Source organism: Brachycentrus maculatus, unplaced genomic scaffold (genome assembly GCF_059751285.1).
Source record: "Brachycentrus maculatus isolate JH-2025_06_01 unplaced genomic scaffold, ASM5975128v1 h1tg000064l, whole genome shotgun sequence".
Classification (NCBI taxonomy): domain Eukaryota; kingdom Metazoa; phylum Arthropoda; class Insecta; order Trichoptera; family Brachycentridae; genus Brachycentrus; species Brachycentrus maculatus.
The window spans coordinates 1325341-1346071 of record NW_028280818.1 but is presented as its reverse complement, the minus strand read 5'-3'; the positions used below and the strand labels follow the sequence as shown (position 1 = coordinate 1346071).

At 38.7% G+C, this 20731-nt stretch overlaps 1 protein-coding gene across 3 annotated transcripts in view; it reads left to right on the top strand.

The window, feature by feature from the left end:
• The first annotated feature begins 202 nt into the window (after nt 1-202).
• Nucleotides 203-20731, top strand: part of LOC148311486 (kelch domain-containing protein 4-like) — a 32803-nt gene continuing 12274 nt past the window's right edge. The window contains exons 1-10 of one of the 3 annotated variants that reach the window (XM_088256621.1): nt 203-271; nt 586-706; nt 3534-3707; nt 4279-4400; nt 5329-5437; nt 7670-7897; nt 10499-10735; nt 14140-14326; nt 14528-14740; nt 15177-15326. In XM_088256621.1, coding sequence (XP_088112747.1) covers nt 596-706; nt 3534-3707; nt 4279-4400; nt 5329-5437; nt 7670-7897; nt 10499-10735; nt 14140-14326; nt 14528-14740; nt 15177-15313 — 1518 coding nt within the window. In that variant the 5' untranslated portion in view covers nt 203-271; nt 586-595 and the 3' untranslated portion in view covers nt 15314-15326. Of the gene's footprint in view, nt 281-585; nt 707-3533; nt 3708-4278; nt 4401-5328; nt 5438-7669; nt 7898-10498; nt 10736-14139; nt 14327-14527; nt 14741-15176; nt 19683-20731 lie in introns of those variants that run through there. The other 2 variants (XM_088256619.1, XM_088256622.1) reach the window with 2 other exon arrangements.

Sequence of the window (20731 nt, the reverse complement as noted above, 5' to 3'; positions counted from 1 at the left end):
GTTATTTATTGAGCCTATGAGCGTATATCCATTTGAAAGTGAAACACATTTTTTTATACAATGGGTTTTCATCCCAAATACCAAATCGAAAAATAATTCTAAGTAAGTACTTTTTTCGTAACCATAGACAAAAATATTTACAGTTCAAATCGCTGTTGTCCGATCCATTAGTCTCTGGTCCCTGGTCTTGTCAAGTCTTGTGTCTTGTTTTGGTCTTGTTGGATTCTGGTTGGTTCCCGTGCGACGTGCGGCGTGCGGTCTTTCGCTTGAGGTTAGAAAAGTAATAATAACCTTAAAAATACTTATTTCAACCGTATAAACGGTTTAATCTCTTCTTTTTTTGCTCATGTAACAATATTCAGCTTTGTATTTCGTGTTCAGTTGAGATTTCAACGGTTTTCGCCACGGCTTGCCGGCATGTTTTTTCTTCACGATGTTGCTGTTCGAAAGTTTTTACAATCGGATATTTTTTTAAAATCAGTCTGTTGATATACTACTTTAATTGTTTCGATGTGATGAACATGAAAACAACTAAAGTTGTATCAACCGATTTGTTAAGTTCATACCCGCGTTCGTTCTTTCCAGAACCTTCGAGATGGGGAAAAGCAAGGACAAGAAAAAAGTTAGCGGCGCGGTCAAGACGGCTGCCAAAACGGAAAAAAAGCTGGAAGCCAAGAGAAAAAAGGAAATAGCCAACATAGGAGAAGTAAGTTTGTTTTTATTTACCATTACCCAGTTTTAGACCATTAAAGTCTAAATCTATTTTCTTTTTAAACTTCATTTGAAATTGATATTTCAGCTTATTACGCATTTTCCATAGCCGGTAGCAACAACGGTTTTTCGGTAGCCATTTTTATTTTGATTCATTGTTTTCATTTCAATACTTTATGAAAATGTTTATATCGCAAATACTATTTGTATTAACCCTAGGCAAGAATATAGGATTATTGAATTCTTCGTGGATCTTTAATAACACCAATATTTTGTTCGGTTTCAATAATAATAATATTAAGCTCATATGCGCCATTTTTACGACAGATCGTTAAAAAATATACTTGTGAGTCACGCCTTTGTCGAAGAGGTACACATTTGAAAGCGTTACATGAAAATGGGCGTTCAAATCAAAATGCATTTCGTGCACTTTGTGATTTTTTCGGTCGTTCTAGGGATGGAAAGATTGATAAAGATATGCATGATAGATGTTCGAATGGTGAAATAAGGAAAGAATGCAAGACTGAGATAAACATTATCCATAAAATAAAGAAATGTGTGTTGAGATGGTTTGGGCATGTGGAACGTATGAGTAAGGAAATAACGGCTAAACAAATTTACGTGGCAAATGTAGTTGGAAAAAGAAGCAGACAAAGACCGAGGAAAACTTGGCACAATCTTCAAACCCTTTTCCGCACCCAATGGTGCATAGGGCACTGCATCATATAAACGCAGTGTTGTCTTGATCTTACACACATGAAAGAAAGGTGACCAGCCGTCTGCTTCAGGTACCAGTCCAGGGTAATATTGAATAAATATTACATTGATAAAATCACTTATATTTATTTGACCCTCCCTTTGGATATCGAACGCGGGACCTCCAGAATGGTAGCCGAGCGTGCTGCCCATAACACTACGGAGGCGGACTAAAACAATCAGGTATATCGAATACTTGAAAGCGGCCGGGTCAGGAGTCGAAATAAAAGGCGAGACGCATGAATTTGGAAGAGGAGAGGAATATTTGCACACACGGTGGCATAGTGTCCTATTCTCTCTGCGTACCCCTGCAAAGAATCGGCGTGATGTTTAGATAATTAGTTAGTTAGCATAATTGGCTGACTCCTTTCAACAACGTCATAAATAAAAAATTGTCAATTTTCACTTGTGCGTGTTTTCAGAATGCCCAGAAAATGTACTATTTCCCAGCAAAAGAGGCATATTTTTTACTTTATATTTACCCGCTACAGGGCAGAATGTGTTGTTTTTGCATTTTGAAGAAAATGTATTGTTTAATTATTTTTTTAAATACACTAACTATTTTTCAAATGGAGAAAAAACCTTCAGGTTTTACCTAAAAAGATCTGTTGCACAGTAAAAAGTTCAATAAGTGGCTTGATATTTATTTTTAATACATTTTATTATATTCTTAAACTTTAAAAATGATCTTCTAAAAAATCAATTTTTTTATATATATGATGTTGTTGAAAGGAGTGAGCGACGTATGTGATTATAATCCAGGATTCTCAGACCTTGCATACAAATAAAAGTGTTTCTGCTAAATATAAAAGCTTCTTCGTCTTTGGACACAAAAAGAGTAAATATTCACTCCGATGACGTCACTCCAGTTCCAGTTCAAACACAGGCTGTAGAAAAATAACAAAAGGAAACCTTGACTCTTAGAATGAGGAAAAAATGTCGATTTTAAACATGGGAAATGTTTTGCGAGTGCAAAAGGTTTTGCTATTTTTACGTTAATTTTTGCAAATGTTGAAGAAAAATTCAAACAACCGCCTAAACTGGCGTTTACTACCTTCATAATCCAATTTTATCGGGATGAGATCTAAAAACAGGTAGGATATATCGCTCACTCCTTTCAAGAATGTCATAAATCGAAAAACATGATTTTTCAGGAGAACGTTTTCAAAGTATAAAAATATAATACAAAGTATTAAAAATAAATATCAAGCCACTTATTAAACTTTTTACTGTGCAACACATCTTTTAGGTAAAACCTGAAGGTTTTTTCTTCATTTGAAAAATATTGGGTTTATTTAAAAAAATTATTGAACAATAACTTTTCTTCCAAATGCAAAAACAACACTTTATGCCCTGTAGCGGGTAAATAATAAGTTAAAAATATGCCGTTTTTGCTGGGATTTGGTACATTTTCTTTGAATTCCGAAAACATGCACAAAAGAAAATTGTCGATTTTTGATATATGGCGTTGTTGAAAGGAGTGAGGGATATGTGAAAGATATCTACAACATTTTGAGTATGTCCAAATACTTAGGACCGAAAATCATAGCAGTTCAAGCGACATATTGGTTTGGTGGAGAAAAATATTTTTTCAAACCCTTATCCGCACCCAATGGTGCATAGGGCACTGCATTATATAAACACAGTGTTATCTTGATCGTTTACATATGAAGGAAAGGTGCTCAGCCCTCCGCTTCAGGTACCAGTCCAGGGTAATATTGAATGAATATTAGAGTGAAAAAATCACTATATTTATTTGACCCCCCCTGGGAATCGAACCCGGGACCTCCAGAACGGTAGCCGAGCATGCTGGCCATTATACTACGGAGGCGGAGAAAAATACAATTGGAGATACAATAGGATCCAAATTTGTGGATCCAAAAATTAAAAATACAATTGGATCCAAATTTGTGGATCCAAAAATTAAAAATACAATTGGATCCAAATTTGTGGATCCAAAAATTAAAAATACAATTGGATCCAAATTTGTGAAAAATAAGTTTTTTGATATATGACGTTGTAGATATCTTTCACGTACGGCGTGTGACGCATGTGTCTGTTCCCAGGAGGACATAGAGTCCATCGTGGCGGGCATCGAGAAGGAGGAGGCCCAGCGGCTGGCCGTGGTGGAGAAGGTCATCGACCCGCCCTCGGCCCGCGTGAGCGCCAGCCTGGTGCCGCACCCCACCAACACCGCCGAGCTCATCCTCTTCGGGGGGGAGCACCACGACGGGAAGAAGGTATGACACTCATGGCCTTTATGTCTTCTTCTTCTGATGGCGGGGACTGACCGGAGTCATCTGGCCGTAACGTAACACGTTACGATGCGAGCATTCGTATAGTCAGCACAGCATTCCGAGTGCTCCATCTGAAGTCGGATGATCGCCGCACTTTTTCATAAATTCTTCTTCTTCATCTTTTTGTAGGCCTTGTGGCCTGTTTTATTTAACACATTAGTTACGGCAATGTTTTGATAAAACTGTATCTTGAGGCGGGCGACATTAGACAGCTGTCCGGAAATATAAAATATGTCAGTGAACTTCAAAGGAGTGAGCGAAATGTGTTTTTAGTCTTTTTCTAAACATCATCTCACTCTCACTATTTCTAACCATAGGTGGAAGAGCATTCCACGCCGTCGGTCCTGCAACAGCTAAGCCACGCTCGCCAAATTTAGTGCGTTGGTTGCGAGCTGGTAAGATCTGCCCATTGCAGATGTTGTAATGTGAGGTAGCGCTGCCCGCCGTAGTCGGCACGGTTGCTGTGACCGTGCGTGCGGCGGCACGCGGCCTAAAGGGTGTTGACTTTTCGCAGACGTACGTGTACAACGGGCTGTATGTGTACAACACCCTGAAGGGAGAGTGGCGGGTCATCAAGGCGCCCGGGGCCCCCCCGCCACGGAGCGCCCACCAGGCTGTGGCCCTCCCCTCCAACAAGTTAGTCGCTCAATAATACACACTTTTTTTTTTATTACCTAACGTCCAAGTGACTCTGAAATCTAGCTACGGCTTATGCAGCACCGCTTATCGTGACCCTACTACTCAGGCTTCAACTTTTTAAGTTTCATAGTCTATGCCTACTCGTGAGTGGATTTACTCTTTATGTTTAAAATTACTATAATTTCATGTAATTCATGAGTGCAATTTCTAGGTAAAAACACTCACATATTACACACCTATATATCAATTTTTATATTGTCCACCTCTGTAGTTTAGTGGTCAGTGCGTTTGGGTACCATGCCCGAGGTCCCGGGTTCGATTCTCAGGGGGGGGGGTCAAAATAAATATAAGATAAGATAACACTATCGCTATAATGCAGTGCCTTATGCACCATTGGGTTAGAAGAAAATAATCCACCTGGAATTACTGGACCTGGCTCCAACCCTAATACAGACTGACTTTTATGATAGATGTTCCGATGGTGATGTTTTTTATTGTTTCAGAATTCACTTTGTGAAAATTTAAATTATAAATAAAACACTTGTTTTTCATCACTTGCTTCCATATACGGGTTTGAATATATTTTATTTATTGTTTCGGCATTAACTTTGTGGTGAGACATGTTACAATAATTAAAGAAAACACTTTGTTTTTTACCACTTGAGTTTTATTATAGACTACATGTTTCAGAAGTTAAACTTCCATCATTCAGGTCTGTATAATACAGACCTGAATGATGGAAGTTTAACTTCTGAAACATGTAGTCTATAATAAAACTCAAGTGGTAAAAAACAAAGTGTTTTCTTTAATTATTGGTTTGAATATAAACTTAGTTTAAAACAAAAAGCAGTAAATATTGAGTAAAGAAGCGCAAATACTTGGTGTATGGACTTCTGAGCCGGAAATAATCGGTTGTCTCTTTCAGGGGTGAACTGTGGATATTTGGCGGGGAGTTCACCAGCCCCTCGGAGATGCAGTTCTACCACTACAAGGACCTGTGGCTCTTCAGTTTGGCCGACCGCAAGTGGGAGAAGGTGGGCCTCTTCCTATCTCTGCTTCTGTCTCTAGCCATTCTGGCGAGATCAACCTTTCCCTCCCAGTGATACGTATTTACTACAACTCGACTTTAAAAATGACAATATCAATATGAAATATAATAGATACGGATTCACAATTTTTGTATTCCTCTGGAATATAATTACGTATTACATAAAAAGTATTTTGGGAAAAGCACTAATTCCATAAAAAATGACATAAGCAGGAAATTAAATAAGGTGAATGATTGATCGTTGGCGTTTGTTCAACAAGCCAACTGTTTATAATCCCTGTTTGTTGGATGATTTATGTTGACGTTGTGTGTGTGTGTGTGTGTGTGTGTGTGTGTGTGTGTGTGTGTGTGTGTGTGTGTGTGTGTGTGTGTGTGTGTGTGTGTGTGTGTGTGTGTGTGTGTGTGTGTGTGTGTGTGTGTGTGTGTGTGTGTGTGTGTGTGTGTGTGTGTGTGTGTGTGTGTGTGTGTGTGTGTGTGTGTGTGTGTGTGTGTGTGTGTGTGTGTGTGTGTGTGTGTGTGTGTGTGTGTGTGTGTGTGTGTGTGTGTGTGTGTGTGTGTGTGTGTGTGTGTGTGTGTGTGTGTGTGTGTGTGTGTGTGTGTGTGTGTGTGTGTGTGTGTGTGTGTGTGTGTGTGTGTGTGTGTGTGTGTGTGTGTGTGTGTGTGTGTGTGTGTGTGTGTGTGTGTGTGTGTGTGTGTGTGTGTGTGTGTGTGTGTGTGTGTGTGTGTGTGTGTGTGTGTGTGTGTGTGTGTGTGTGTGTGTGTGTGTGTGTGTGTGTGTGTGTGTGTGTGTGTGTGTGTGTGTGTGTGTGTGTGTGTGTGTGTGTGTGTGTGTGTGTGTGTGTGTGTGTGTGTGTGTGTGTGTGTGTGTGTGTGTGTGTGTGTGTGTGTGTGTGTGTGTGTGTGTGTGTGTGTGTGTGTGTGTGTGTGTGTGTGTGTGTGTGTGTGTGTGTGTGTGTGTGTGTGTGTGTGTGTGTGTAGTACCTATTCCATATAGGTACTACACACACACACACTCACCCCAACCAACATAACTTTCATAATAGATTTATATTATCCACTGACACTTCGTGATGGAATTGCATTTTTAATATATTATTAGATTGAAACCAATATTTTTAGCTTTTCCACTTTATTTTTATTTGACCAGCTACCGGGTTTCGTCGTGACCGACATCATCAGACTGGTAGGAGGACCGACATCATCAGACTGGTAGGAGGCTATACAAATTGTTATGTTATATATAAAACAAGGCAGGAGTTTATAAAAAAAAGAGTTTATAAATTATATCAAATCATGGTCGCTGGTCAAATAAAAATAAAGTGGAAAAGTTAAAAATATTGGTTTCAATGTAATAATATATTAACTTTCATAAGAATAGCATTATCGGAGGATTTTTTTAATTTGCCATAGTTTTGTTAATTAATGTTGTATAATATATTGTTTTGTAGTGGCTGTAAAAATCCCAAATAAAATAAAATAAAATAAAAATTATAATATAAAGTCCGCCTCCGTAGTGTAATGACGGACAAAAAACTTGGCACGATCAGGTATGCCAAATACTTGAAAGCGGTCAGGTTAGGAGCCGTAATAATCGGCGGGTATGTACGAGGAGATGCATGAACGTGGAAGAGGCGAAGAATGTTTGCAAATACAGATCGGCTGTCCAAACTTAAAACGTTGTAAGGGACATTTTTTTTGTAGTACGTTTTTTCTGCATTTTTGGACTGAGTAGAATCCAAATCAAAATACTTAGTCCAAAAATGCGAAAAAATGTCCTTTACTGTGTTTTGAGTTTGGACAGCCGAGATTAGTGTGGCGTTCTATTCTCTCTGCTTACCCCTTTTAAGTTAGTTAACCCTTTCCGGTCCCAAGAAATTTAAAAAAAAAATAGGTAGACAGTTACATTCCAATTGGAAAAAAAACTCTTTTGTCCTCAGCTCCACATACTGTTGTAATAGATACGAGTGACAAAAATGTAAGCATGGAATTTAAATGGATAATACTAATGATGAAAAAAAAAGGTGGAATAACATCCGACATGGGACCTAAGAGCGAAAAATCGATGTCGAATGAGATTCCACATTGGACCAGTAAGGGTTAACTAACTAATAAGTTAGGTTACACCATGGAGGCGGGTTATCCTTCCTCAGTCGATGTAATTACGAATAGAGTCACGACGCAGATGAGGATCAGAATGTAATGGATTAACCGATTCCAGGTGGACAGGCCGGGCGCCCCCTCCCCGCGGTCGGGGCACCGCATGTGCGCCCTGCGCCGCTCGCTGGTGGTGTTTGGGGGCTACAACGACAACGGGCGCGTCTACAAGTACCTGGGGGACGTGAACGTGTTCGACACGGACGCGAGGGTCTGGACGCGCATCCAGCCCGCCGGCGCGGGGCCGTGCGCCCGCAGCGGCTGCCTCTTGATGCCCGTCGCGCCAGATTCTGTAAGTCGGATGTAATAAAAACAACACAGCATTCCTCAGTAATTTCTTTACTGTCCAAGCGGCTAGACTCTGGAATGAACTACCTCTACACGTAAAAAATGCACCTTCTATTTTAACCTTCAAAAAACGCCTGAAACATCGTTATCTTACCTTAGAACCCTAACTGTCCATCTCCTCCTCCCCTGACCCCTCTTCTCTTCCTTAAACTTTCTACCTGATTCCATTTTCCCATGCCTTCCTTACTCTATCGTCACTTTGTTTTTCTATTCATGTTACCCTGTTTAAATTCTTAATTTGTAACTATGCTCTCTTATGTTTCTTTGTTTTTCTTGTCTTAACCTGTTCAAGCATTATCTCCCCACTAATTTGTAACAGACATCAAAAGGTACAAGCTTCGTTCGTTCTTCGTCGTTCACACTAGTCTGTTGGTTCACACTGGTTGGTTGGAAGATAATGCTTTATAGCAATAAGCCCGCCAATGTACACACATATTGTACAAAAAGTTCAAATAAATAAATAAATATAATGTGTCGGGTTGTGGTCCCGTGATTAGTGTCGCAGACTCTTGAGTCAGAGTTTCTCGGTTCGAACCCACCCTACCACAATTTGATACCTATTTCTAATAATGAGCCGCTTAGGCTCACAGAAATAGTATGAAATTGAAATATTTGTGTAAATAATAAAAAACACAAATATTGTCCAGAAATATGGTCGTATATATATTTATACCACCAATACCAAACATGATTTATATCAAAACATGTTTAAAACATGATTTATGTCAAAATTATTCCTGTTTCCATAATTCATGTAAGTACGTTGTATTAATATAGACTAAGCACATTGAGCTGTCCCACCGCATGCCCAGATCTGATACAGAAGCATCTAGGCTTCCTGACAGACCTCTTGCAAAGCAATTTTTTTTTTTAACTAAGTTCAAGTCAATTTATTGAAAATGTGAAACAACATAAAATTGTATCCCGATTTTACTGTGAATTTACATTTAAAAGCTTTCAATATCCCTGTCACTGCCAATCTAAATAAATACAAATTTGTAGATCCGTCACCAAATTTTCTAGAAGTACCCCGGTGTAGGCAGCGAAAGGGATTAGTACTTAGTTCAGTTAGTCAGCTAGATCCCGACCCAAAGTCGGGTGGGAATCGGATCATAAAGGGAAATATATAAAGAAATATAAGATTGAAAATCACTTGTATTTATTTTAACCCCCCTGGGAATTAAACCTGAGACCTCCAGTACGGTAGCCGAGCGTGCTGACCATTACACTACGGAGGCGGACAAATAAAACACTTGTTTTTTACCACTTGTGTATTATTGTTATGACTAGTTTCGGGAGCTACGTCTACAATTAGTGCCACTGCCCATTTCTGATTTCAGTCCAAAACGGATCTTATATACTTTTGATTTTCTTTATAAATGAATATTTTCTTATTATTTTTTGACATCTCATCAAAGATGAAGAAGAATATGGCAGTCTGGGCATTTACGGGGCTGACGACGGTCATAGGCTGGTTTAAGTTATCACTTTACACATGCGCAACATTCACCAATTCTACCCATTATTGACAACCACACTACTCAAATTCTTGGAAGTTCTATATAAATATATATGAACCAATTTAGAAACCTTGTTCATGAATCACTAGAACTTCACTAGAGACATCTATTGGTGAGATGTAAAGAAGCTTTTTACCAAGCAGAAACTCTTATATTAGTATGTGAGATCCGAATCCTGGATTATAATCACACACATGAGAAACGCCAGAAAATACCATTTTCATTTTTATTATTAAGTTTATAATTTGACCAGATAATTTGAACAAGTATTTGGACACACTCAAAATGTTGTGAATATTTTCTAATTATTTTTTGCCAGACTAGTTCTACGCCAGGTTCGCGTCTCTGCAACCACTAGAGTCATCTATTGGTGAGATGAAAAGAAGCTTTTTACTGAGTAGAAACTATTTTATTAGTATGTGAGGTCAAAATCCTGGATTATAATCACACACATGAGAAACGCCAGAAAATACCATTTTCATTATTATTATTTTAGCTTATTATTTGACCAGTGAATTTATCTGCAACATTTTGAGTGTGTCCAAACACTTGTTCACAAATCTGGATTATCTCCAATTACAGGAGTTACTTTTCATATTATTATTTGACATCTCATCAAAGATGAAGAATATGGAAGTCTGGGCATTTACGGGGCTACATACATGAGAAACGCCAGAAAATATCATTTTCATTTTTATTATTTTAGCTTATAAACCAGTGAATTTATTTGCAACATTTTGAGTGTGTTCAAATACTTGTTTACAAATCTGGATTATCTCCAATTATAGGAGTTTTTTTTCATATTATTTGACATTTCATCAAAGATGAAGAAGAATATGGAAGTCTGGGCATTTACGGGACTGACGACGGTCATAGGCTGGTTTAAGTTATCACTTTACGACTAGTTTCGGGGGCTTATTATAGATGCTTCCATCCATGATTGGTGACACTGCCCATTTCTGATTTTAGTCCAAAACGGATCTCATATACTTTTGATTCCTTTATAAATGAATATTTTCTTCCAGCTGATAGTATACGGCGGGTACAGCCGAATCCGCGAGGGCAAGGCCGACAAGGGCGTCACGCACGGCGACATGTTCCGGCTGGGCGCGGTGCCCCCGCGCGCCGGGAGCGAGGGCGCAGCGCCCGCCTTCCGCTGGGAGGCGCTCAAGGGGGGCCCCGCGCGCCCGCAGCCGCCCCGCTCCTCCTTCTCCGCCTGCCCGGTCCCCGGGAACAGGGCCTACTTGTACGGGGGCGTTCAGGTGACTACTCGACTGCTGACTATCTTAGTAAATACTGTGGAACCTCTCATAGCGACTGATTCGCATAATGAGCAAAAACAATTACCTTCAAATACATCTTCTTCTTCTACTAACCCTTATCCGCACCCAATGGTGCATAGGGCACTGCATCATATAGGAACAGTGTTACCTTGATCGTTAAATACACAAAGGAAAGGTGATCAGCCCCCTGAGAGCTCGAAAAAAGCATATTTTTGCCTATTTTTTGTAGTGAATATTTCGGAATTTGTTGGGATATCTATTATAGATGTTCATAGTACACAATTCACTTTACTTATTATGTTTTTATGGTGTATTTACACAAAAATATTGACATTAACTGACTCGCGGCAGAAAACGTGGCGGCCGTATAGAAGACGCGGTTGTCGTATAGTCCATTTGTTGCATGCGCGCAGTTTTTTTTTTACCGGATCCACACGGCTCGCATAACCGTATGTGTTTTCACTAAACATTCCCCGTACGCGGCACATAACGGTATGTGTTTTTACTTTGCTCCAAGTTTCGAACCTCAGTTCAACTTGGAGGGATTTTTTCATGGTGTGGAACTTTGGATAAAATAATACGTCGATCATTGGCCTTATGACATCTGTTGAAATATCTGACTAATAATTTGTAACATCACAAGGATAAATAAAAGAACAGATCCCTGATTTTTCTTGTCATGCGCTATATCTGTCTCACTCTCGACACTACGCATCGCCAGTGGGTAAGAGTGACACACGATGCGTGCTTTTATTTATTTATGTTACGATTTTATTTGTTTATATTACGATATATTTCAAGAATAATGTGATGCAAGTGTATTGTAGAGTACCAAAAGGCACAATGAATCCCATTGAACGTTTTTGTTTAGGAAAATAAATCGTTTCTTAACTAAATACATGATAAAAGTAATCATTTAAAAAACGGCAAAATACCGCCGCGCACGAGCGTCTCTCAGGAACAAAGTGAACGCGGTTAAAAGGTTAAATGCGTTTTAAAAAATAAATCTAAATTAAAATGAAATTTAGAAAAATATTTTAAATTAAAGTTTATATTAAAAAAAAGGACATGATTAATATTTCGAAATTGTGTGGAAATCTTCAAAGCAGGGATTAGAACAAAAATGCATTTTGCACGTGGGACATTAAAATGATGTGACTTTATTCCTTTTCTCGCGTATTGGTAATGTTAATTCACCATTTTTGTTTTCAGAATCGTTGTTTCTTATAAAAACATGATATTTCTTCATTGTCGTATAAATTTTAACTAGGTAGAGACATTTTTATGACGATAAAAGTTATTTTAAAAAAAATGCTTCCAGTATTCGAAGCATCGCACGAAAATAAACAACAACAAAAAAATACACGTTTTGGCATGCATTTCACCAAATATTATATGTAGTATCTTTATAGTATCGTCCGCCTCCTTAGTGTAATGGTCAGCACACTCGGCTAACGTTCTGGAGATCCCGGGTTCGATTCCCAAGGGGGGTAAAATAAATATAAGTAATTTTTCACTGTAATATTTATTCAATATTACCATGGACTGGTACCTGAAGCGGAGGGCTGATCACCTTTCCTTCATGTGTAAACGATCAAGATAACACTGCGTTTATATGACACAGTGCCCTATGCACCATTGGGGTGCGGATAAGGGTTTTATTATATTATTATTATCTTTATAAAATTAATAGACTTTGTTTTCATCATATTTTTTGTCACCAAATTCATAGAAAACAAAGTCTTTTAATTTTATAAAGATATTATAAAATATACCATTAAGTATCTGCGGAAAACATTCGAGAAATTATATGTAGTCTTGGGAAAAAATTTCAAACCATACTTTTTTGACATTTTGTCATTCACCTTAATGTATCAAGTAACGTCTAGCAGCGATAAGAGACACCAGACACCGGTAGCTGTTGCAAATTGCAGATAACTATGGCAGATTCCAGGAAAGCATTCCTTAGAACAATGGAAGGACCGAGTTTCGAATAGCGTCTGGAGATAACATAGCATCTGGACGGGAACAAAGGGTCTGGAGCATGGGTGACAAACATTTTAAGTAGCCGGGCCAGATTTTAGAAATTAGATTTCCTACCAGGCCGTAGAACAAAAATTAATATATATATATATATATATATATATATATATATAAATATATATAAACATATTTATTAGGTACTTTTTAAACTTATTTGCATGTTTAACCTCGTAATGCCGTTTAATGTTATACTTTTTTAAGATAGAAACGTAATCATTGCATATCCAGGCATAATGGTTTTGTTTTAAATTCCACAAATTCCATCTGTTTTAAAAACTTCTCAGTTCTTTTGTTATTCTTTTCTTCTTTAGTCCAACGTCTTTACTACTTGACGCCATTGTGGGTCTTGAAATTGCCAGGATAGTGAAATACTCCCATATATGGGATATGATGCGAACTACGCACAGTGAAATGTTCTTATGGTGGTTTTGTGTACACCAAAGGAAAAAATGTGTGATTTGCTCTGCGGGCCGCGGGTTGGCCACCCTTGGTCCGGAGGGGTATATATAGGCTGAGCCCCCACAAGCTACCAGCTCTCAGTCCTCAGTCCTCGACCAGTGAACGCAGTTTTCCACCAGTACCGCGACTAGTTCTACCCACACCAGGTTCGCGTCTCTGCGGCCATACGTGGTAGTCCAAACAAAACTTTGCTTAACCTTTTAACCACGTTAACTTTGTTCCTGAGAAACACCCGTGCGTGTCGGTATTTTGCCGTTTTTTAAATGATTACTTTTATCATGTATTTAGTTAAGAAACGATTTATATCCCTAAACAAAAACGTTCAATGGGATTCATTGTGCCTTTTTGGTACTCTATAATACACGTGTGTCACATTATTCTTGAAATATATCGTAATATAAACAAATAAGATTGTAACAAAAATAAATTAAAGCACGCATCGTGTGTCACTCTTACCCACTGGCGATGGGTAGCGTCAAGAGCGAGACAGATATAGGGCATTATTATGGCGCTTAGTCCGACCGCAAGAAAAATCAGGGATCTGTTCTTTTATTTATCCTTGTGATGCTACAAATTATTAGTCAGATATTTCAACAGATGTCATAAGGCCAAGAATTGACGTATTATTTTATCCATAGTTCCACACCATAAAAAAATCCCTCCAAGTTGAACTGAAGTTCGAAACTTAGAGAAAACTAAAAACACATACGCTAATGTCAGCCACGTATGGGGCATGTTTTGTGAAAACACATACGGTTATGCGAGCCGCGTGGATCCGGTTAATGGAATGGAACCTCATCGAATCAACGCAGTATTAAGTCGGTTGTCAATCACACCACGGTAAACGGAGTTCCTTGTACTGAGCATATGACAATATTCAGGACACGCAAGAGACCGAGGAGGAGCTGCTGGGCGAGATGCTGGACAGCCTGCACTGCCTGGAGCTGGACAGCGGGCTGTGGAGGGAGGTGGGCATGCGGCCGCAGCGGCAGCCGCGAGAGCGGAAGGCGGACACAGAACCGGCGTCTGACGACGAAGACGTGGAGACTGAGGCCGACCCCGTCACGGGTAGGTGACCTTTATTTCTTCTTTGTGAGCCTCTGACCAGTGTGCCATATCGCTTACTCCTTTCAAGAACGTCGTAAATCAAAAATCGTCAGTTTTCAGTTGTGCGTGTTTTCGGAATGCCCAGAAAATGTACTATATCCCAGCAAAAGAGGCATATTTTTAACTTAATATTTACCCGCTATATGTTTATTGGGTTTGCAGTATGCACGGACGGTGTATTCACGATGACGGTGGGCGCCCCCAGCAAGGCGGCGCCGGCGGAGGGCCCCTCGCGGCCGGGCGCGGGCCCGCAGGGGGGCCCCGGCGCGCGCATGAACGCCATGATGGCCGCGCAGAAGTCCACGCTGTACCTGTACGGGGGGCTCGTCGAGAAGGGGGAGAAGCAGTTCACGCTCAGCGACATGTACAGCCTAGGTAATAATAATGATAGTAAAATAATCTTGGATGATATTTTGCACCATTTTCGTAAAATAAAAAAATAAAAAAACTACCTCAAGGGCGCTTACACAGCTCCCTAGTCATCACGCCAATCTGTCTTTGCAAACATCAAAACATATTCACGGCAAAGTTTGACGCTATATAATTTTTTTTTTGATATTTTATGACACTAAATCAAAGAGAACTAATTCATCCATGCCTCAAAGCAAATTTAAGTGCAAAAAATTATCCATAGGTGTTGATATAAGTACGTAAAGTTGAAAAACGACTATGCATGCGATCCGCAGTCAACGGTACTTCTATAAAAAACGACAATACATGCGATGCGCAGGTTACGGGTTAAATTTTAAGTAAAAAAAAACAATGATAACAGTTACAACTAATTCTAATGATTTTCTTCTTCTTCTTCTAGATCTACATAAACTCGACGGTTGGCGGACCCTCATGGCCCAGACCGGCCTCCCGGAATGGTTGGGAAGCGAATCCGAATCCGACGGCGACGAGGAGTCGGGATCTGAAGACAGCGGCAGTCAATCTGAATCCGACTGAAGCGTTCCAACTAGTCAGTATTTGTTAAGTTTCGATGTACATACATACGCTCACTCCTTTCAACAATGTCATAAATCAAAAATCGATTAGTTGTGCATGTTTTCGGATGCCCAGAAAATGTACTATATCCCAGCAAAAGCGGCATATTTTTAACTTAATATTTACCCGCTACAGGGCAGAATGTGTTGTTTTGCATTTTGAAGAAAAGGTATTGTTTATTTTTTTATAAACTAAATATTTTTCAAATGGAGAAAAAACCTTCTGTTGTACAATTAAAAGTTCAATATGTGGCTTGATATTTATTTTTAATACATTTTATCATATTCCTTTAAAAACGATCTCCTGAAAAATCAAGTTTTTTGATAAATGACGTTGTGGAAAGGAGTGAGCGACATGTATAAACTGCTTTGTATAGTTATTATTTTTGTTGTATTGTGTTTATTGACGGGTCCAACAATAGTATTTTATCATTTTACTATAAGAAAAGAATGGGGTTTTTCTCAGATATTAGTAATATGTATAGGGTATTTTTTAGAGGTATATAAATTCAAATTTCCCGCAGTAAATTGATGGTGGCACCCGATGTGCTGCATGTTGTGCCACCTTGTCGAAACCACAGCTCTGTCACATCGATGCCCATTCAACTGAGGTACGAAGAAGTCAGTGATCGTGGTTCTGTAGCGCTCCGCATTGACCGTAACATTCTGGTTTTTAAAAAAATATGGGCCAATAATTCCACCTGCCCATAAAGCGCTTGACTTTTAATTGACTTTTGACAAACGGTGACTTTTAATGGACGTAAGGGTGTCTCATCCGAGGTTTCTCGGTTTTCTCCATTCCAAATTCGGCAACTCCACTTATTGACATAGCCATTTGACCAAAAATGTGCCTCATTGTGGACGAAATTTTGCGTAGAAAAAGAGGATCAAGCTGAATATTGTTTTCGGCCCGTTCACTGAACCTACGACGCGCATAATGGTCATTCAGTCTATTTATGGGAAAATAGCAAAATCGCCAGTAATTTATTGGCCAAAATGACAATAATTTATTGATTCTGCATTTACAGCGGCGTTTTTGCCTTGTTTTATTTGTGAATTATTTACGATTTGATTTTATTTATGAAACAGGATAGGTGGCGTTTACTATGAGAGCTAATTATTAAATTTTCGCATATTTTTTTTTGGCAAATAAATGATTTTAAATTATGTTTATTTAGGTTGACTTAGCTTTTCGTTGTTTGTTTCCTCTTCGTTGCTGTGTGTGCAGGTTTCCGTATCTGAAGCACGTGTTCGCGCACGTTCTTCCTGTGTGGATTTCCGATATCTGCGTCAGCCTTAAGGTGATGTCGTCTTAGCTAGAATCAGTGTTACAATAGCGGCGAGTATTCTGTCGGTACAATTAATTTTCTATTCTCCCACGTGGTTTCATCGGAATTTTTATAGATAGGATTAAAAAATTGTTAAAAATTGACTTTTATTTTACCAGGGAAAAGATTCTAAGTTGGGTAGTGCAAATGTAAAAGGTTTAATTTTGAGATTATTATTTTTAATGAAAAGATTTTACGTTAAATATGTGAGAAAACTAAAATTTTGTTAACTTACGTGTTTCCCTGGGACGCCTCGTCACCGCGCGCTCCTGTGATCGATGATTACTAAGCGTTGTTTTTTCGGTTTTTATTTTTAAAAAAAATGCTTCTAATTTTTCGAATTTTGTAAAACGTGTTTCGGAATCACGTCGGGGGGTCACCAATTATGGTTTCTAGTTGAATACCAATTTAATTTGACAGAAGGGAAGCAAGGTGAAAGCGGATTACTTTTAACACAAATTTATTCAGTTCTATAAAATTACAATCAAGAAATATTTAAGAATAATCGCGTGATTCTAATATGAGAACAGTTGAAATACGTGTCGATCGGAGGACGGGCGGCGACGAAGTGTGACGGGCTAGTTTCCGCTCGTTGCGGGCTCCGGTGTAGGGTGTTCGTTATTTCACTCGATTTGAGTTGCCATAGTAGATGTGTGGGTTGCCACAACATCTATAAAATATGCCGATGAATTCAGCGAATTTGCAGAAAAGTATTCTTTTTCAGTTTTGTTTGCTTGCATACCCATGAGATATACTTTTACCATATTTTGTATGCCACTCCTTCTGGTGCATCTTGTAATTGTTTCTGCATATATCTACTTCCTCCGGAGTTTAATAGGTCTTTTTCCAAGGAAGAAAATAATTGGAAGACTGCAAACCGAGTTCTATACTCTATGTCTAATTGTTGCGATTTCCGCAAAAGACCATCTCTTTTTAGAGATATACCTTTCCCTCCGGTGCATCTTGTAATTGTTTCTGCATATATCTACTTCCTACGGAGTTTAATAGGTCTTTTTCCAAAGAAGAGAATAATTGGAAGACTGCAAACCGAGTTCTATACTCTGTCTAATTGTTGCAATTTCCGCAAAAGACTATCTCTTTTTAGAGATATACCTTTCCTTCCGGTGCATCTTGTAATTGTTTCTGCATATATCTACTTCCTACGGAGTTTAATAGGTCTTTTTCCAAAGAAGAGAATAATTGGAAGACTGCAAACCGAGTTCTATACTCTGTCTAATTGTTGCAATTTCCGCAAAAGACTATCTCTTTTTAGAGATATACCTTTCCTTCCGGTGCATCTTGTAATTGTTTCTGCATATATCTACTTCCTACGGAGTTTAATAGGTCTTTTTCCAAAGAAGAGAATAATTGGAAGACTGCAAACCGAGTTCTATACTCTGTCTAATTGTTGCAATTTCCGCAAAAGACTATCTCTTTTTAGAGATATACCTTTCCCTCCGGTGCATCTTGTAATTGTTTCTGCATATATCTACTTCCTACGGAGTTTAATAGGTCTTTTTCCAAAGAAGAGAATAATTGGAAGACTGCAAACCGAGTTCTATACTCTGTCTAATTGTTGCAATTTCCGCAAAAAACTATCTCTTTTTAGAGATATACCTTTCCTTCCGGTGCATCTTGTAATTGTTTCTGCATATATCTACTTCCTACGGAGTTTAATAGGTCTTCTTCCCGAGAAGAGAATAAAACATACATATTCTAAAGAAATATGTTCGAAATTCACATGTTAACTATCTTGGCTTTTGGTGAGAAAGGTTTTATCTAAATTGTAAATTAGTTCTTGAACCTCCCCGGTTTGAATAGATAAGAATATGTAACAAAACTATCCAGGGTGTGGCAGCAAAACTTCATAAAACCCATTGTAGATCAAATCGAGGAGGTGATCTCTATTGAAATAGTTTAAAAGAAAAGGGGAAATGAAGGATTTGTTTTTTTTTTTTTTAAAGTGGAAAAGTTGCAGTTCGCAAGGGGTTTATTCTGATCTCGTTGCGAACAGGTTGGAATGTCAAATTTATAAATTATTGCTCAGCCATTACTCTGATAGGGCAACCCTCAGGATCTCAAGTTAAATAGCGTAGGTAAAATTACACCAGCTTGGAAACGCTTTACTCCATCCAAATGAAACTATAGTGAATGTTTGTACATAATAAGTTCAAAACACATTATTTTTTTATATATTCTCTTATATTTAAAAGAATATTCAAAACACATGGTCAAAGTGAAAATAAGATGACAATCTTGTATTAAAAGTATTCTTTTTCAGTTTTGTTTGCTTGCATACCCATGAGATATACTTTTACCATACTTTTGTATGCCACTCCCCCCCGGTGCATCTTGTAATTGTTTCTGCATATATCTACTTCCTCCGGAGTTTAATAGGTCTTTTTCCAAGGAAGAGAATAATTGGAAGACTGCAAACCGAGTTCTATACTCTGTCTAATTGTTGCGATTTCCGCAAAAGACTATCTCTTTTTAGAGACATACTTTTACCATACTTTTGTATGCCACTCCCCCCCGGTGCATCTTGTAACTGTTTCTGCATATATCTACTTCCTCCGGAGTTTAATAGGTCTTTTTCCAAAGAAGAGAATAATTGGAAGACTGCAAACCGAGTTCTATACTCTTTGTCTAATTGTTGCGATTTCCGCAAAAGACTATCTCTTTTTAGAGACATACTTTTACCATACTTTTGTATGCCACTCCCCCCCGGTGCATCTTGTAACTGTTTCTGCATATATCTACTTCCTCCGGAGTTTAATAGGTCTTTTTCCAAAGAAGAGAATAATTGGAAGACTGCAAACCGAGTTCTATACTCTTTGTCTAATTGTTGCGATTTCCGCAAAAGACTATCTCTTTTTAGAGACATACTTTTACCATACTTTTGTATGCCACTCCCCCCCGGTGCATCTTGTAACTGTTTCTGCATATATCTACTTCCTCCGGAGTTTAATAGGTCTTTTTCCAAAGAAGAGAATAATTGGAAGACTGCAAACCGAGTTCTATACTCTTTGTCTAATTGTTGCGATTTCCGCAAAAGACTATCTCTTTTTAGAGACATACTTTTACCATACTTTTGTATGCCACTCCCCCCCGGTGCATCTTGTAACTGTTTCTGCATATATCTACTTCCTCCGGAGTTTAATAGGTCTTTTTCCAAAGAAGAGAATAATTGGAAGACTGCAAACCGAGTTCTATACTCTTTGTCTAATTGTTGCGATTTCCGCAAAAGACTATCTCTTTTTAGAGACAAGCGAGTTAGGAATTCGCGGATGTCTTCCGATCCAGAAAACGGGTGAACGGGTGAACAGGAGGCAAAATTAACATTTAGTTCGTGGAAGGGGATCAATGTGTAGCTGGGGGGTTCGCGAACTGCGGCCATCGGAGATCGAAACACGGGCCTTTCAGGGACGGGTCTGTGCAGGACGACCGGAGTGTTAATAGCACCGCACCCTTTTCATCCCTCGTGTATATGTTCACTGAAGGGGTGTTGTATCATCAGGTGTACACTTTTTGACTCATACTGGTGAGAAACCATTCTCACTATCCCTATTGATTCCACCATAGCATCTTTTAAGTCCGTGGATTCATCGGTCCAAGGCGTCAACCCCAATTTAAGTCTCATTGTAAAATGTGATCCTCTCGGGCTTATTGTGTAGATCAGGAACTACATTGCTATCGTGATGCATGCTAAAAATGAGAACCACTGCTTTGGATTTTAAAGGAACATATGATGTCATTTTTATTTTAGCTGTGAAGATTTTACTTCTCTTATTTTATGCGGTAAAAATTCCCTTGGAATCTCTCTCTTATTTGACTTCAAGAAGAAGGCAAAGCAGAGGTAGATGCGTCTGATTTGGCGGAAATATCCTCCTATTCAAAATCATCGTCGACCTGCAAAGCATTTCCAATCTCTTCATTGGTTAGCATATTTCTACTATCCATACCTGCGGCAAAAACAATCCTAAAATAAATATAAAAATAACTAAGTAAAATAGGGCAAAAACCTATGCTATACTTTTCCCTCCGGTGCATCT